The sequence below is a fragment of the Exophiala spinifera genome (genome assembly GCF_000836115.1).
Source record: "Exophiala spinifera strain CBS 89968 unplaced genomic scaffold supercont1.4, whole genome shotgun sequence".
Taxonomy (NCBI): Eukaryota; Fungi; Ascomycota; class Eurotiomycetes; order Chaetothyriales; family Herpotrichiellaceae; genus Exophiala; species Exophiala spinifera.
This window is the reverse complement of record NW_015622516.1, coordinates 3,614,453-3,632,301: the sequence shown is the minus strand read 5'-3', so window position 1 is coordinate 3,632,301 and position 17,849 is coordinate 3,614,453. Positions and strand designations below refer to the sequence as shown.

General features: G+C 51.8%; 7 protein-coding genes across 7 annotated transcripts; 4 read left to right on the top strand and 3 right to left on the bottom strand.

Annotated features, from left to right (window-relative positions):
* Positions 1–632: 632 nt before the first annotated feature.
* On the bottom strand, positions 633–1,979 carry PV08_06528 (guanine nucleotide-binding protein alpha-3 subunit; the record flags this gene model as incomplete). Its single annotated transcript, XM_016380863.1, has 6 exons — positions 633–732; positions 785–1,023; positions 1,079–1,208; positions 1,262–1,390; positions 1,445–1,790; positions 1,850–1,979. 6 exons carry the CDS (start codon positions 1,977–1,979, stop codon positions 633–635), a joined length of 1,074 nt encoding a protein of 357 aa, XP_016236690.1.
* A 3,451-nt stretch (positions 1,980–5,430) lies between these two features.
* On the top strand, positions 5,431–6,799 carry PV08_06527 (mitogen-activated protein kinase HOG1; the record flags this gene model as incomplete). Its single annotated transcript, XM_016380862.1, has 6 exons — positions 5,431–5,486; positions 5,539–5,586; positions 5,640–5,769; positions 5,818–5,861; positions 5,916–6,015; positions 6,080–6,799. 6 exons carry the CDS (start codon positions 5,431–5,433, stop codon positions 6,797–6,799), a joined length of 1,098 nt encoding a protein of 365 aa, XP_016236689.1.
* Positions 6,800–8,033: 1,234 nt separating this feature from the next.
* PV08_06526 (uncharacterized protein) lies at positions 8,034–9,405 on the top strand (the record flags this gene model as incomplete). Its single annotated transcript, XM_016380861.1, has 6 exons — positions 8,034–8,136; positions 8,186–8,283; positions 8,328–8,359; positions 8,411–8,559; positions 8,617–9,206; positions 9,268–9,405. 6 exons carry the CDS (start codon positions 8,034–8,036, stop codon positions 9,403–9,405), a joined length of 1,110 nt encoding a protein of 369 aa, XP_016236688.1.
* Positions 9,406–10,277: 872 nt separating this feature from the next.
* PV08_06525 (uncharacterized protein) lies at positions 10,278–11,773 on the top strand (the record flags this gene model as incomplete). Its single annotated transcript, XM_016380860.1, has 2 exons — positions 10,278–11,441; positions 11,531–11,773. The coding sequence occupies 2 exons, from the start codon at positions 10,278–10,280 to the stop codon at positions 11,771–11,773; spliced, it is 1,407 nt and encodes a 468-aa protein (XP_016236687.1).
* A 585-nt stretch (positions 11,774–12,358) lies between these two features.
* Positions 12,359–13,276, bottom strand: PV08_06524 (uncharacterized protein; the record flags this gene model as incomplete). Its single annotated transcript, XM_016380859.1, has 1 exon — positions 12,359–13,276. One exon carries the CDS (start codon positions 13,274–13,276, stop codon positions 12,359–12,361), a length of 918 nt encoding a protein of 305 aa, XP_016236686.1.
* A 719-nt stretch (positions 13,277–13,995) lies between these two features.
* PV08_06523 (uncharacterized protein) lies at positions 13,996–15,949 on the bottom strand (the record flags this gene model as incomplete). Its single annotated transcript, XM_016380858.1, has 2 exons — positions 13,996–15,834; positions 15,884–15,949. 2 exons carry the CDS (start codon positions 15,947–15,949, stop codon positions 13,996–13,998), a joined length of 1,905 nt encoding a protein of 634 aa, XP_016236685.1.
* A 563-nt stretch (positions 15,950–16,512) lies between these two features.
* PV08_06522 (uncharacterized protein) lies at positions 16,513–17,800 on the top strand (the record flags this gene model as incomplete). The annotated part of the gene is made up of 2 exons (XM_016380857.1): positions 16,513–16,954; positions 17,001–17,800. The coding sequence occupies 2 exons, from the start codon at positions 16,513–16,515 to the stop codon at positions 17,798–17,800; spliced, it is 1,242 nt and encodes a 413-aa protein (XP_016236684.1).
* Positions 17,801–17,849: the final 49 nt, after the last annotated feature.

Below are 17,849 nucleotides of genomic sequence, written 5' to 3'. Positions count from 1 at the left end.
CTTCAAGTGATGTGCAAAATTCTGGGCTCAGAGCCGTCCCTTGGTCAAATAATCTCAAGGACCCAATTGTAAGGTGATCAAGAGATATCATGCATCTGCGTATATCAGTGTTGCTATTATGAGTACACGGCGATGTTTGCTCGCATCTGTACATGTCGTCTTCACTGCTTTCCAACCCACTGCCCTCGGGGATGATCTCGCTGCTGATCTCGCTCCTCAGGGACCAAGAACATCGCGCGGCCACTGGGTTTGCAACGCGATTTCGTGCTCGCCATAAACCCATCCCCACCTCCCGTATCCTTTGCTGAAACTCGAGTACGGAACCGTAGAGCAGTTCCACAAAACTGGTCGACAAAACTGGCCGACTTCGACTTGGGCGCAACAAAAGAAAACAAACTCCCAAAAGTGAAACTTTTGCAGCAGTAAAAGTCAATACAAAAAGAACGTTGACAATCCACTCCAACACCTGGTGCTAAACGTACGCCGGACAGGCGACAAGAGGGCTCCGAACTGTTGGAGTCCCAAGACATGGCACCCGCCAATTCCCTCATGACTCCCAATCATCATATGTCGCGCCTGACGCCAGAACAATGCACCCATCAGGAGGAAATGAAACAAATCGATCATGGCTTTCATAAAATCCCCGAATCTTTCAGGGCATTTTGTAGGATGGTTTCTTTCACAGCAGCAAAGACAAGGCGGATGTTCGTTGTATCCGTGGCCTGCGTGAGACTATAGTCGGTCAGCTCGTTGCGTCTGTCTGTCACATCGACACTTGACCTACTGAGGGTAGAGATTCAGCTGGGCTCGATTCACTTGGTTGAACCGCCAGAGAAGATATTTTGCGGCGCGATTGACATCGTTGCCACCAGAGTAATCTGGGAAATAATTCCCCAAAGGCGACCGGCCAAGCTTCTCTTTGAACAGGTCGACTTTGTTGAGGAAGAGGACGATACTCGTCCTCATGAACCATCTGGAATTCACCACCGAGTCAAAAAGAACTAGACTCTCCATCATGCGGTTCTGGAAAGAAGTTAGTGCATCACAGGCACGCTGGAAATCCCCAATCATGTCCTACCTGGTTGGCTTCTTCCAGAAGGACCTGGTCGTATTCACTCAATGCCACACAGAAGATGATCGACGTGACGTTCTCGAAGCAGTGGATCCATTTTTTTCGCTCACTCCGTTGCCCGCCCACATCAAACATGCTTGACAGTGTCAGTGTGTTACCAAGCAGAGATAGAAGCTGAGTGGGACGAACTGTATACTCAATTGGCCCATGGTGAACCTGGTTTCATATATACCAGTGGTCTTGGTGCGTGCCCGGAGGACGTCGGCCTCATTGGGAATGTAGTCGGGGGCCGCCAAGCGCCTGACTTCTTCGAAAAAACTGTCTTGTGTAAGTCCACACGATGTGGGATCGAAGGAGCAATGGTCCACATACTATGGTGCCGAGTCCATGAGATAAAACTCGCTTTGCCTGTCCATCGTCTTTGATGCGGCTGGATCCTTCCAGATTGCTTCGACCGCATCTGCAGCCTTTGGATCCAGAGGCGTATCGGGGTCGGGATCCACGTTATATTCCATTATGTATTCGACATAGTCTTTGACGGTTTGATCCTCCGGCTCGATTTCAAATTGCTGCATTGCTGAGACGAGCGCCTTCATGCAGTCAACCAAGTTCTTGTATATCGTCAGCCGGTAGAGCGTCCTCTCTTCCTGCGTGTAGCCATTCTGATGAATAATTTTCATCTGTTTAACAATCGTCGATTTGCCGCTCTCCCCAGAGCCTGCGCTGTTGCATCAGCCACTGTCGTGTTTCGGCACGAACGAGTCAGGTGGCACCTACCAAGAAGCAGAATTTTGCATTCTCTCCGTAACCGTCGCGAATCCTCCTCGAGTTTCTTGTCTATGGCCTGACTTCTCTTTTTCTGCTCCGAGTCCTCGTTGGACGCCTCTTTACTTCCGCATGCACCCATATCGAAAGACTAGTGGGACGGACGATGACAATGACAATAGAGGAGTGAGGAGGGAGCGCTGCAGATGCAGCGCAAGAAGCGACTGCAGCTGCTCGGAAACTCGACGAGACTACCTCCTGTGTTTGTCGCCACAGGGTCCGGCCAACAAGCAACGAATCGACGACGTGAAAGCCCGAGGCGGGCGTCGCGCAGCCTCTGTTCGAGAGGAGAGAGATACAAAGGGCTTCGCGATCACTTATGGTGGCTGTTGCGTTGGACTACATAGAGGGGCAGATGATGCTGAGCAAGGTATTCGTAGACGAGGCAGAGTGAGGGTGGAGCTCCGATTCGATGGGACGGGGCGTGTCGTGAGTAGGCTCGACTCGAGACTGGGGTAGATGGTGGTAATATGTGAGCGGAGATGGCAAGCTGCTAGATGGTATCGTCGGGCGCGAAAGCACATGTGCAGGGCGGATGGTCGCAATGAAGAGAGTGATGTTTGGTCGACAACAAGCTGGCTGACGAGAGAGGGAGAGAGAGAATCGTGGAGTGAGTAACTAGCAGCAGTTTAGAGCGGAGTAGCCGAGAGCGGGAAAGCTATTGTATTGGGCGGGTGGATGATGCTGGCTGGCACGTTCTCTACCCAGCAAGCGTAGACGATGGTTGGCCAGGCAGACTTCGCCCTGTCCTCCTCTCGGCCTTGGGTTGACGACTCGAAGCTGTCTCGGATAAGAGATTCAGCGACGATTTGCATGGCACCAGGCTCGCAGAAGGGGACGCATATTAGCCACCTCAGGCAACAGGCTGGGACATGGATCGTACGCAGCACCACTGCATGCAAACAGTGCTTGTATCTACAGTTCTCACTTGGCTATATCGAAGGTTAGATAGGGAGATAGCGATGGTCATGCATTGGGCCTGGTCACAATCAAGGCGTACCTTGGGAGAACGGGTTCGCCGTACCCCGTGCAGATAGACACCCCTACAATTATTCACTAGCTGGGCACCCTAGGGTGATGCTTGCAGCTTACCTCGGGCGAGGGACCCTAAGTCTGTAGGTACTTGTACGAGGTACATTCTGCAGAGTGCGGAACACTGCACCGTCCACTGCCTGTTGGTACCCATATCCCCCACTATCGCCCTCCTAAGCGACCCAGGTACCTCGTCCCAGGCAGGAAGTCTACTTAGCTCCATGTACCTTATCTTATACTCTGACCGTCCTGGAAAAGTCCATCGTACACTGTAGGTACAAGTACCTCAGGTACCTTAGGTATAGGGGGGTTACTTACGGTTGCTATAAATAGCCCATCACGCTGAAGGAAACCCCCAAATCTCACTGGCAGGCTCCTCGTAGTCTGGCTCTTCTCAGTCCAAAATCTAATATTTGTCGCGCCTGGTTTCTGATGAATGAAACAGCCAACCTGGCCGCGAAGCCTCAATTTCTCCAATTTCAGATAGTGATTCCGTCATCAGTCTAGCACATCACCAGTGGCTTGATGGTTTTCGCCCAGTGCAACTTGGCTGCGGTCAATCCTTTATCAACCTGGGCAAAAATAACGTGTCCTCGATCTTCCACCCTACGAGTAGTACTATTATCTACGTACAGAGGGTTAGGGTCGTATTCCCGAGCTGCGTGCGTATCAATGTGCGCATGCATGGCGACTCACATGCCAGGGCCCGTGCCTACATGTTAGATTTGTCGGGCTGTTCACAATATTGCTGATTAGAGACCATCGCACGGTCTGGTCAAAGAAAGAAATTTGTGATTTACTTAAACTTCTGGGACTTGGTTGAGACGTAGCGGCGTCCCTTTTAGGCTGCGGAGCACTCCTTGTTTCGACCTGTCGAAGCCGTGTACCTCCTGGGCCGTTCCATTCCTCAGTGAACGGCCGTCAACAATTTTGAATGGCAGGGCGATATGGTAGCAGAGCAGGTATTCCCGTATTGCATCAATCGAGACTTGAGCTTATCGACGCCTCACCACGTGGGGTGGTGGCACACCACGAGGCTCAGAGTTTTGCGGAGTGGCAAGGTACTGATCTCCGTCACTGACACGTAGGCTCATCCATTCACCATTTTCTGGGATGCATCGAAGAGTCCTTGATCAGAGTGAAGGCAAACTCACGGCAGCTTCGTCCGTCGGCCTTCGCCACAAGATGCGTGGATAGGTGGAAGCAAGCCATGGCAGGTAAGAGAGTGTGGCGTGTACCGTCGCACTAAGTAGGCTTTGTCAGCAGAAGCTACTTGAACCAGAGCAGTAGTTGGCTCGAGATCTCGTAACTCGTTAGGGGTGGCGGGAGGAGTTCGTGTGCTGTAGCAGTTTCTCAGGCACTGATTTGCCCAAACGATATTGGGCCGACGCCAACTAGGCCGGCGCTTTCGACCAGAAGAGAAAGCATGGTGAGGTCATCACTGAATAAGACATCCATCTTGGGGCAAGCGAGCCAGCGTCTTCTTGGAGACGGAAGAGGCTGGGTAATCCGCAGGCCAGCAACAGGACACGAGGTACTTTGAGTCGTTCGGAGTTTCTAGGCCGAAGACTAGAAGCCCGTCAGTGAGTTGGATATTTCTTCCGGGCTCAACATACCTCCCTTGTACCTGGGTAGTTGGGAGCTGGGAGCGCCTAGAGGTGCGTGTCGCGGGCATCCCAATAGTCTACCAGTCTGAAACCCTCCAGCTGCCTAAGGTATACCTACAGCAGGTACCTAGCACCTAGAGAGTCGTGGCATCCTCGTAGGGCTAGTTCAGTACCTATAGGTATTGTAGGTAGGTACTCCGTACTGATACTTGGGAGGCTTCACGGTCCCCGCCGCCAAATGGTTCGGTTATGGCCACACAGAAGCGCGTGAAGATGGAAAAGCGATCGAGGGGCAATTGCATCGATGCTCATTAAAACGCCAGCTTGAAATCCGCCACACTCGACGCGGTTCTCGTTTCGACATCTTTCCGATTGTACCCAGTATCAGAGATCGCCATCCATCCTTTGCCCGTATCCCATTCATCCACCTCCTCTCCGTACGAGTACCTGCCAGGTAGGACTCCAGTCCCTCCATCACGAATGTAGAAACCCCCCTGACGCCTTAGTAACTATCGCGCCGCAAAGTCTCAATTGCCCCACGCAGATCAACAGCAGCCATTCAATCCCATCCATCTTTGATCCAATTCTCATTCAGCAGCTCAAGTCAATCCTGCCGCTGTCACCTTTCACAACCTTACCCTCTCCGACTGTTGTCAGTCCTTTAGGCAATCTACACCACTCCGATCACGCTTCTTCACCTTTACCAGCCTCCGCGCCTTGGACACTGCTTGCTGCTGTTTGTCCTCGTCGCACAGCTGATCGCTTCACCACCGTCGATCCTCAGTGAATATACACTTTTCGCCTGCGATCTTTCCGCCATCGCCGAACGAGATACCCTCCTCGCATACCCATTGCCGCGGCGGCGACCAAGACAAGAGCAGATCTTCAATCAAGATGGCGGAATTCGTGCGTGCCCAGATCTTTGGCACAACCTTTGAAATCACAAGCAGGTACACAATGCAAATTCATTGAGGCAAAAGACAAGGTCTGACCTGGGACAAGATACACTGATTTGCAACCCGTGGGCATGGGAGCGTTCGGCCTCGTCTGGTAATGAACCATTCCACCAGACGTTTCGCAATGTGTGGCTGACACCCTGCCAGTTCTGCAAAGGATCAACTCACAGGTCAAGCTGTAGCAGTGAAGAAGATCATGAAGCCTTTCTCCACGCCAGTCCTGGCAAAGCGCACATACCGAGAACTGAAGCTGCTGAAGCATCTTCGACATGAGAACGTGAGTGGGGAGTGCCATTGTCGCCTAGACGGCTACTGACAACGCCAGGTCATCTCGCTCAGCGATATCTTCATCTCTCCCCTCGAGGATATGTATGTTTTGCCTGCCGCATCCAACACGGCATCACATTTCTGATTCACATACAGCTACTTCGTGACCGAACTGTTGGGCACCGACCTCCATCGGTTACTGACATCGAGACCTCTCGAAAAGCAATTCATCCAATACTTCCTTTATCAAATCCTGGTAGGCCGCAGATCCCGGATCATCTCTCCGGTTGCAGTGATCCAGGCTGACTGAACACGCGTAGCGAGGCCTGAAATATGTTCATTCCGCCGGTGTTGTCCATCGTGACCTGAAGCCTAGTAACATTCTGGTCAACGAGAACTGCGACTTGAAAATTTGCGATTTCGGCCTGGCCAGAATCCAAGATCCTCAGATGACCGGCTATGTTTCCACCCGCTACTATCGAGCCCCGGAAATCATGCTTACCTGGCAAAAGTACGATGTCGAGGTCGATATCTGGAGTGCCGGCTGCATCTTTGCAGAGATGTTGGAGGGAAAGCCACTTTTCCCTGGCAAGGACCACGTCAACCAGTTTTCCATCATCACCGAGCTACTTGGCACCCCTCCTCAGGATGTCATCGAAACCATCTGCAGTGAGAATACTCTGAGATTCGTTCAGTCCTTGCCCAAGAGAGAGCGGCAGCCTTTGAGCTCGAAATTCAAGAATGCCGACCCGCTCGCCATTGATCTGCTGGAGGACATGCTGGTCTTCGACCCGAGAACAAGGGTCTCGGCCGAGCAAGCCTTGGAACACGAATATCTTTCTCCCTATCATGACCCTACCGATGAGCCTGTTGCCGACGAAAAGTTTGATTGGTCATTCAACGACGCCGATCTACCTGTTGACACCTGGAAAATCATGATGTACTCCGAGATTCTGGACTATCACAACGTGGACAATCCAGACAACGGTGGCATGTCTATCGAACAAGCACAAGCTGTCAACGGCCAGACTGTCCAGTAATGGTGTCCACGGCCAGAAGTTCATTATCAAGAAAAGGCACCACGGCTCCATCCGTTCTCACAAGTCATTAGTTCCTATCACGATAATTTCAGAGCAGGTCTCACATACGCCCTTTGCGCATGCGGACATGCGGAGGTTTTTCGCCATCAGACACATGACGATATGTGGTTAGCGTCTGTCCATGAGGTCGTCTCCGGAATGTGGAGTGGCGGGTATGGTGGGATACATGGGCATCTACGGACAGGAACCTGCTTCCAAACATGAAGTCCAGTAATTCATCGACAATTGGACACGTATGCCTTCCAGATGTCCATGAGCATGTCTGCCTGCGAGAGCTACATGATTTGCTAGCACAGTCAACGTCCCGGTGATATGGAGCCTATGTTACGATCTCAAAGTGGTCCTTGTGCACGACGTGGTTGTAACAGATAGACATTATGAATTATGTTCCCATCGATTGCACTGGCCTCGATTTACATTTGTCGTCCTTAGCCTTGTCTATCACTATCATCGCGTTGTTGGTGAACATCAGCATCACGTACGCCGAATATTAGAGCCCGGAGTAACTCTGGGGCCGCAATATCGAGTCGGGGTATATGGCACGGAGTCGTCGATCATGATTGCTCCGTTCGTAGGTACGAAGGCCTCTATCGAAGTGGCTTCATGCCAATTGTCACGGCATGCCGCCGAAACAATGGCAGGGTGATGACACTCGAGGTTCATACCCGTTGTCCGATATGCACTGAACGGATCGTTGGCTGAAGGAAAACAAGGTAGACAAGGCCAGGCGACGCACAAACCTTGATATCTCCATTTTTGTAATGCAGTCGTGTCGCCGGCTGGTGGTTGAAGATGCCCGCTCTCCCTTGTACCTCGGCAAGCGTGCATTTTACCTCTGGTGCCAAATTCGGCGTCCAACTCTCAAAGTCCGGATCCATTTGAGACTGGTGCGACTGAGGAGTCAATTTACTCTCCCCTTGGTCTGGGTTTGAATTGTCCCACGGTCGAGACTCTCTGACTCCCGAATTGCGAGTCAGGTCAACTCCTGGGTCCAGACGTACAGCTCGCTCTCTCACTTATACTCACCACCCTTGGCTTCAGGTTCAAAAAACTGTCGTCGGCGCTCTGCCTAGTTTAGACTACGCCTCAAGGGACATTGGGGGACGCTTAGCTTACTCTTCATCCTCTATTCAATCCTCAATACTCTGCGACGAACGGCATCGCAAACGTGAATATGGCGATAGCACCTCCCACTCCCGGACAGCTCGCCTCAACACCGATCAGCCAATTGTCACTTCTAGAGAAACTAGACCTGTTCCCTGGGGTCTTATCGGTTTGTTCGTGTGCACCTGTGGCCACTGTAGCTCTTGGTCTGACAAAACACAGTGGGTACAGCCTTCTACACGGCAGCGACAGGCCCCTTTCGGGGAGAATCCGGAGCATATACCTATGGACAGCATTTGAGCGCCGCAATTATACGGAAGGTAGGCAGTGTTGGACAGGTGCTGAACTCTGCTGACCGACGCAGCTGGTAAAAAGGCTCAGCACTCGACAGCTGCAGTAAGGCCTATTTCAGGAGCAGTTTTGATGTCCTCTATTGACTTTCTCCAGGTACATTGGTGAACCGTTCTCCAAAATCTACGAGAAATGGGCGAGAAGCAACGGCATTCAGCCTGAGTTCGTCACCCTCAAGTCGGGCTGCAAGGCCTTTTGGATGGGTGACAAGGAAAAGGCTAAGCATATCGTTGTCTATTTTCATGGTACGGTTGCTTTGGACCTAATATACCCATATAAGTGATTGACTGACTCAACGCCAGGAGGAGGATTTTCACTCGATGGGGATGATATTCACCTGAAGTTTTGGCACGGAGTTCAAAAGGCTCTCGAGGAAGGCGGCGAACATGTGGCGTTCTTCTTTCTCGAGTACACGCTGGTTCCACATGCTACTTATCCGACACAGATCGTTCAAGCGGTTGAAGCCGTGAATTATGTGAGAACCGAACTGCAACGTCCTGCATCCGATATCATACTCGGTGGAGATTCTGCCGGGGGCAACATGTGTCTCGCGGTGTTGTCCCATGCGATGCATCCAAACAATGAACTCCCAGACCTTGCTTTCGGTGAGGGAGACAAATTCAAGGCCATTGTGCTTGTTGCTCCGTGGACAACCTTCAGGGTCGACTGGCCAAGTAGCGAAAGATGCAAGTACAAGGACATCGTTTCCACCTACGCCGCCCAGATGTGGTCGAACGATTACATGGCGGGAAGACCACAAACTCCTTATGCGGAGGCCCTCGAAGCATCTGCCGACTGGTGGAAAGATCCTAGAGTCGAACATGTCTTGTGTGTTGCTGGCGGCGATGAAATGCTGATCGACTCTATTGATGCCTGGGTAGAAAAGTACAAGGTGAGAAGACGTTCTGTGGACAAAGCCTCGACCCGTTTGGATCAACTGACTTTTCCAACAGTCCGTCAACCCGGATGGGATCACCTACGTCGTAGGCGCTCACGAAAACCACATCGAGCCAATTACCAATACGCGCTGGAGCACAGCCGAAACCGAACAGGGCAAGGCAATCAAGTCCTGGTTGAAAGCGAAGTTGTAACGACAGCTTACTGTGCACGATTCTACGATATCAGGAGATGAGTTCAAAAGCTAAACTGGTCGTGGTACTCTGTGATTCTGGTGCAACCGACCAAGTAGTGGAGTTGTTTGGTCATTCTGGATACGGTGTGCAACTTCACTGCCAGGTCGTATATTGAAGCCATCAGCAAATATCTCACAATCACAGATCAACACTTGCTGTTTGTATTCAATCCCCCAGAGGTGTCTTGTGATGCGTCTTTGATATTTCGACTTCACAGGTCTTCGACTCTCCTTATGATCTTATCATTCATGATGTCGGCAAAGATTAACAGACTCTACCTTACCCGCAGTTATCTATTTACTCGTCTTGGGATGATGTAGTTTGTCCTGGTTACCTTGTTTCGATTACTGCATCCCCGGGCAGTCTTGGTCGTTTACCTGCTGACAACCCGGCAATGGCCCTGTATTTCCGCCAATTGTGATATTCCAGAATTTATCCAGAAGGGTCTGGTAAGGTGAGCAATGCCCAATTGGTACAAAAGCCGTGTTTACTTGGAGCAGCCCGGTTGTCACGACTTGAAACGGAGACTCATAACAGCGTCGTTTGTTGGTACCGAAACAACCGGATATCTTGTTCATCTTGACGACTCCTCCAGACACCTCGACAAACGGGATACCACGTTGTCTGGACAATGCCGGATCCCCGAACATGGCTTCTCTTTCTCGAATATCTATCTTTAGTCTCCAGCCGTGCGGGTTCTGCCACAATTGCAACGTCCACGCCGCACACAACACCCAGAGTCGGAACGGTAGCCACGCTGTTGCAAAAGGCAGAGCATCATCAATCTATTACAGTCCAAAGCTTGTTTTATGGAGTGGAGGGGCAACTCAATGCTGTCCATTCCTCGTGTACGACCTAAGAGGGCTGGGCGAGTCAGGCGTGAAGAAGAGCTCCTCAGCGACGAAAACCGGAAAGAGGTTCAAGGGTTGAGATCTAGTAAAGTAACAGATGAGACTAGACCATCAACGCCATGGCCGAAATACAAATACAGAATCAGTCCACCTGTCCCTCCTCGCCCGTCAGAACCGCTGTTCCACCGGACCCTGCTCGAACACGCACACAAGCCTTCTTTAACAATTCAGAGACCATCGGTACACGGCGGCGACGGCAGCCACGACCACTACGACAATGGCAGGCCTCGAGCAACCCTGTTTCGGTCGCCGGAGCAGAGCTCGAAAGGTGAAAATATCGTCGTCGTCGATGCTGATGCAGATACAGAGTCGTTGAAACGGCTTGGAGACGTCGACGGAGATAAAAGAGGCAATGCTTTCTCTCGTATACAGCCTGACGGATGGCTCAAGGTCCTCCCTAAGAAATGGGTCGAGGAAGAGTTCAGTGATGACGATCGAGACCCGCGGATTAGCCAGAGCATGTATAGCCAATCCTTCATTGACCAAGACGAAGCGCCGACGAGTATGAAATCCGCCTTCGACAGCAGTAGCAGCAGCAGCCCCAGCAGCACTAGCGGTGATGTGATAATACAAGACCTTGATCTAAATCTACTTCCTGCACCACTTCGTGTACCGCAACGACGACGTGCCGCCGCCGCCGCCGCCGCCGCCGCTGCTGCGATACATAATTACCGAGGACTCATCTATGACGGTGACGATGAGGATCAAGGGGAGAAACTCCCGAAGCGTCAAAGCTCCGGTACAGGTACAAGTACACCCTATCGATCTATGTCAGTCGCGGTCATGTCGACGACTCAACACAGCAGCAGTATTAGCGTTGGCGTCGACACCACAAATGGTCATGGCCAAGAGCATGTGCTTGACCACGACCATGACCATGACCATGATCAGCATGTAACGCCTCATGTTCCGTCATCATCCTTCTCCCCTACGACAAACAATCTATTATTATCATGTAGCTCTGAAAGCGAACCGGCAAATCTCGCATTACGCCTCCGTATTCCTGGAACCGAAACCGAAACTGAAACCGAAACCGGTGTGATAGAGAGAAAGGATAACCAGATCGAGGGCGAGGCAGAGGCAGTAGATATAATAGACGAACTACTCGATCTGTACCTATCATCCCCCTCGTGCTCGGGGGGAAAAGAGATCGTGCCCGGGATCATACTCAGAGAAGCGATGACGACGAGGCCGACGACGAGGCCGACGACGAGGCCGACGACGAGGCCGACGACGAGGCCGACGACGAGGCCGACGACGAGGCTGTACCATCAGCAGCACGACCGGCAACAGCAACAGCAACAGCAACAAAATCCCCTTCAGCACCAGCGGCGCCCTCAACCTCGACCTCAAGCTCAAGCTCAGCCTCGGCAGCATCAGCATCCGCATCATCATCATCATCCGGATCATCATAATCATCAATACCAGCCGAGCTTGCACGGACCTAGAACGTCCAAGGCAATAATAGCATCAGGTCAGACGAAAGCAAGAGATCCGTCGGCGTCTCCACGGCATCCACAGAGTCAACAGACGTCATCTACAGGTCCACACTGTCCGACACACACGCGCGAAGAGGTGCTAAGTTACTCTCCCTCTCGCCCTCGCTCACCTACAAGTACTGCATTGATTACATTCCTCGACGAGGCGGGACAGACGTGGATATGAATTGGAGGTAAGAAAGAGACCTAGCTACCTTAAGTAGGAGAGGGCAATCAGTACATTGGTTGCTTGGTTCGTCTGTTGGATACTGGGTTGCTACTCCTTGGGTGCTATTCAGACTTTTTTCCAAGTGCTTTCCGAGTGGTGGGTGGATGATACGGTGGAGGTCGGACGTGAGACTTAACAGGTGTTGATGACGGGTCAATCAATCACTTAAGTGAGCGGTAGTATATCCAAGGGGAAGGAAGAGACCTGGAGTTCTTTAGATATAGAGACAAAGACAGAAGATAGGATTCCTATTTCGAAACTCGACACTAATCCCAAATCTTGCCCTACAAGGTCTAAGTTGATCCAACCAGCCCCTTGACCAGTTGCTTCACGTCATCCTCAGTATACGGCTTTATACCCAACAGTTCATTGTCGAGATGGGACGAAAAGTCCGGCCCGTAGCTGGCGTCGAAGATGGCGCTCATGAGATAGCCCAACATGGCGGCTCCGATGTTCCCATCTGGGCCCTTGGCCAGCTCGGCGGAAGCTTCTTCGTACGCCTTGGCCGTTTCTTTCGGCGTGATCTGCCATTCGACGCCGTCAATCTCCTTGACATACTTGATCAGTTGGTTTTGGGTGATGAGCGCCTCCTGCACGTAGACGGCGCGGTTCGCCGTCTCCGGGAGGTGTTGGATCACACCGACCACGGCCTTGCCGATGGTTTCGAGATTGGTGGCGGCAAAGGGCACGTCGCCGCCATTCCAGACCGTGGCGGAGTGACTCTGAATGTTGACAAGGAAGCCCACCTGGATGCCCCAGGAGAGGAACGCGCCGTTGATGACCAAGGTGTAAGTGAAGCCGGGATTTTCCGCTGCTTTGGCCTTGAGGTATTGTTGCGTTTCGACTTTGCCCTTGTACACCGGCAACTGAGACGACTTGGGGTGGGTGGTGTCGCTTCCAAATTCCGACGGGATGAATCGCTTGACCCCGGCGGCCACTGCGGCGTCGATAAGTGGCTTTTGGCCGCCAATGACTGCGGACCCCAACGTCGACACGACCACGTCCTGGCCTTGCAAGACCTCGGACAGAGATGCCACCGAGGAGTAGTCTACTTCAGCCACCTTTAGCTGGGGACTCTTGGGAAGCTTCGACGTGCTGGAACTGCCCGTTCGGGTGAGTACGGTCACGGAATAGTTCGCTGCCAACAGGGCGTTGACGACTTGAGGTCCAAGGTTTCCTGTCCCTCCGGCAACTGCAACTTTGGTCGACATTTGGGCGGTTTAGAATTTGACGAGGGCTACAATCTCGAGGAGTGTTGATAGGGCATCAAGAACACGAGCAAATTGCAGACCATTTAAAGGACGGTTGTCGGGCTCTCTTCCTTCGTATGTGGGGCCGAAGCAGATAGATGTGGAGGCCAGCTGGATTCCTCTTTGGACTTCGCTCGGATGTCGACATGATGGCGTGATTTCAGGTGCGTGACGACGACGACGGTACTTGCACAACACGTATGCTGGTTATATAGCAGAGCAGTAAAGATTACCTTGTGTACAAAGGGACTGAATGGAACCGGCCTCCGACATGTGGTTCACTTCAGTATCGATGAGCCTTCCCACTCAGGGCCGAGAAATGTTAAAAGGCGAAAGACGAGAGCAAAAGCAAGCCGAGATTGATGAAGCCTTCCCCCGACGTTACAATTCCAGTAGGTGCCTTTCCTTAAACATTATCTTCGTGATGGGCCACCAAAGCATCGTAGAAGCAAGCAGCTGGGTGGAGGAAGCAATCGATAGGTGCCTTGACTATAGCTGTGGAATCGGGAACTGAGAACGGCATCTGACGTCCCGGGTCGAGACTAGTGGACCGTGATCAGGATCGAAAAGAGTCCGCTTCGGATTCCCAGTCAGGAGAGATTCTACACTCCATTTGATTCCATGAGTCCACAGAGGGTTCATGTGCGGAATTTGAGATACGGTAAGTTTTGGACTTGGTTTTATGATGGTACTCCTTCGTATTCCCAGCCATCATCTCCTCTTCTACTTCGAGTCCTGCTATTTCTCCTGTTCTCATTGCATTTGACTAGCAATGTCAGGACCGTGAGGATGAGAACAATCAGTGCTGCAATTGTTGGAATGAGAACTTCCCGCTGGTCTTCCGAATCATCGGGGCCATTATAAGGGCACGAGGCGTTTGGCCCTCCACTGACCCAACAATTTGTCTGATCCAGGGAATTGAAATCTATCCAGACTCCGGACAAGATAGACTCATCCCCTCCAGAGCTCGAGTCGTTCATAATCTTGCGATAAAGATAGGTATTCTCAAGGCCAGTCCTAGGCAGACTAAAGGTCGTTGATTCTGGACAGGCATCGGGAGCTGATTGGAATGGCACTTCATACGTTGATAGTCGCCAAGCGAATGGCTCTTCAGCGATACGGCAAGCCGCACGGTGTTGCTTCTGACATGGCTCTACTCGCCAACGACCCATGTATCCACTCGTAGAATCCATGACGGCGCAAGCGTAGTCTTCATCGTCATCGTTGGCTCTCTTCTGGGTTGTTTGGGTTTGTGACCCAGTTCTAGGCTCACCTGAGGCCCATCCAAAGACCGTTGACCGGGCGAATTGTTGGTATGCATCTAGATCATTCTGTACGGTTAAATTCCCCAGTGTGACATTCAACATTGGTGATATACCACAAGCAGTGAGATTCTGAACCATGTGCTGCAGGGTCTGTGATGGTATAATGTTGTTGATCGTTGTGTAGGCTCCAGAGGAGTTTTGTGCTCCGATTGTCGTGACACCGGGGTCATAAAAGCACCCGGAGGTAATATCGCCTTCATCATTGATTGTCACTTTGTGCTCAATTGCGAGATAGTCGCTAGGAAAAACATTGCCTGAGTCATTTTGGAAATCGTACGCGCGCATTTGGGGATCGACCTCTCCCCAACTCAAAAGGAGTCGACGGTGAGAGGCCAAGAGAATCGATGATTCGCCCGGCCAGCCGTCCGTTGTGATGCTGTCGTCGCCCCGGTGATCGACTATGAAATAGTTCGAGTCCGTGTTGCCCTCAAGCCACGACTTATCGAGGTTGTCGCGGTCATCTTGGAGTTTATCTGGAGTGTAAAGATCCTGAGGAAGGTTACCCTCGAATTGTGAACCAATAAGACTGTCGCCTCGAGGCAGTCGTGCTTGCATTGGTGTATTGGCGGATTCAGAAGGGGCGGTAAAGGGTGACGCAGCATGCAAATTGAAGGTAATGTAATGCAAGCGTGCCGAGATAGTGTCGGATGTCTGATCGAAGTAATCATTATATAAGGACATTATGGAATCCAGATTCAAATCGAGGCTACATTTGAATGGTCCTAGCTCAAGCAGTTCAGTACCAGCAACACCAGTGGTAGTTGGAATGGGCGCAGCGCTCGTCACTGAGGTAGTGGCAGGAGTGGCGCTGATGGAGGTTGTGGTATTGTTGACCCCAGACTGGCGCTTGACGAGGGGATCGATAGTGGGAGCAGACAGAGGCTCGGTGGGGTTCAAGGCGGAAGAAGTCGTAGATGTTATGGACGATAGTGCTGAAAAATCAACACTATACCCGGCTGTCGAGTTGCCTGCAAGTGGAGGCAGTTCAACGGGACATAGATTGAATTGACGGTTGATATTGTCCCAATATAGATCGATGACAATGCGGCCGAAGCCACTCGCTAAGAGATCCGAGAGACATGTTTGTGCTGGAATATCATCATATACGCCGTTCGGAAAACAAGCTTGAGTAAGGTAGACTCCTGGACGTGTTATGAAGTCTATCGGAACTTCTGCACTGGCGTCCCGAGTAGACTGGACGGTATCAGCTGGGAACAGGCAGAGCGGGAGCGCGCAGGCCTACCAAAAACACTGTCGTCCAATGTGCATCAGAAACAGCGCTAGAGCTGGGGTTGTATTTAAGCGACATGTGTCAGAGGTCGGGAAAAGGTTGCGTAGAAATGCACGAAGATGCTACGTCCCGCAACGCGCTCTCATAGTGAAAGGTGTACCCGAGGCAGACTACTCTCGCTTATCGGTGAAGCAAAATTGGAGCCTTGTTGAGTGCAGCATCGATCGAGAAGAATACAAGGGAGAGGGATGGAGGTGCAGTTTGACAACAGATATGTTTACCTCGAAGTGACGCGGGTATGTGAAGAAATGTAGGTAGGTGTAGGCTGGTTGTCAACGAAGCGAGCAGCGAGATGGCGTAGCTGGCTGGCTGACGTAAGGCAGCGCGAGGCAGCGCGAGGCTGTGCGAGGCTGCGTCTCCAAACATTTTTCCCCTTTGACCGCAAACCGTGTCTTCTCCCATGCAGACCACACGTAAGTAAGCCATCGCGCTCTTCGAATATCTTACACCACCCTTTGGTTGGCCGACTCCAGTGGTGTCGACATCACCTCAAATTGCTTCCTTGAGCGCATCCCGAAGCCCCCTTCGCTTCGATCCACTGTCCTCTATTTTCTTCAACCGCCCCTCGACCCTCCGCAACGATGGCTTCGCCGGGGCCTCCTCCAGGCGCCCAGCCCTTCAACCCGCAACAGATCCAACAGATGATAGCCATGGAAGCGCAGAAGCGTGGTATGACGATTCCACAATTTCAAGCCTTTCAACGACAGCAAATCGAACAAGAAGCAGCAAAAGCCGGAATGAGTCCCCAACAGTTCATCCAGATGAAACAAGAGGAAGCTCGACGACAATATATGCAACAGCAACAGGCTATGCAGCAGCAGCAACAACAACAAGCACAAAGTCAGGGTCAACAGCAGCAGAGTCAGAGGCCGCCGCAAGGCCAAGTACAACAAATGTCAGTCAACCTGAACCAGCCTGTAGAGCCAACACCTCCCGCACTCGCAGTCGCCAAATTCCTGCGTTCGCAAGATTTGAAGACCAGAACGTGCATTTTCAATGGAGAAAGAAAGGACATGTTCAAAGGTATGGATCCTACGTCTCTCTCCAACTACGTCCTAACAATCTCTAGTGAAACGAGCGTTCCGGGCTCTCACTTCTGACGCTTATAAAAAGGCCCAGAAGAAGAACCCCCTCCTCCCTAAAGTTGAGAACGAAGCGGAAGCTCGAAATGCCTTGCAGCTGCTCCCCCTGAACATGTTAGCACTGCGAGTGTCGAAGAAAGATCCACACGAAGGACACAACCATGCCCCTCCAAAAAAGGAGAAACGAGTCAAAGGCTTATGGCACGTTAAGATCGAGCAGCAACAAGACTTTGACCCTATGATGCACTACGTCTGGGTATTTGAACCACCTCAATGGCGGACGAGACTCTTAGCTGTGGGGGTTGTGATTGCGGTCCTGACTTTTGTCTGCTTCCCGCTATGGCCTCCCTTCTTGAGACTGGGTGCTTGGTATCTCTCAGTGGGCGCCATGGGCCTGATCGGGGTGTTTTTCGCCATGTCCATTGTCCGCCTTATTCTGTTCATCTTGACATTCTTCCTCGCCCCGCCTGGTCTTTGGCTCTATCCAAACTTGTTCGAAGATGTGGGCTTCTTTGATAGTTTCCGTCCGGTCTGGGGCTGGCACGAGACCAAAGATGACATCAAGAGGAAAAAGCAGGAGAAAAAGGCGAAGAAGGCGGCGAAACTTGCCGGGAAGTCTGATAAGGGTGGCGAAAAGGGTGCGGTAACAGCTCCCAAGGCTGCAGTTGCAGAGCCGGCTTCCACTGACGGAGCTGCTACGACTTCTTCTGTTGAAGCTGTTGTCGCCAAATCGACGGCTGCAAAGAGACATGCTGCGCCCACCGTAGAAGAAGCTGATGAGGAATAAGCGTGTGGTTGAAGGTTGCGATATTTCAGGGTGCCAGAAGGGGCGAGCA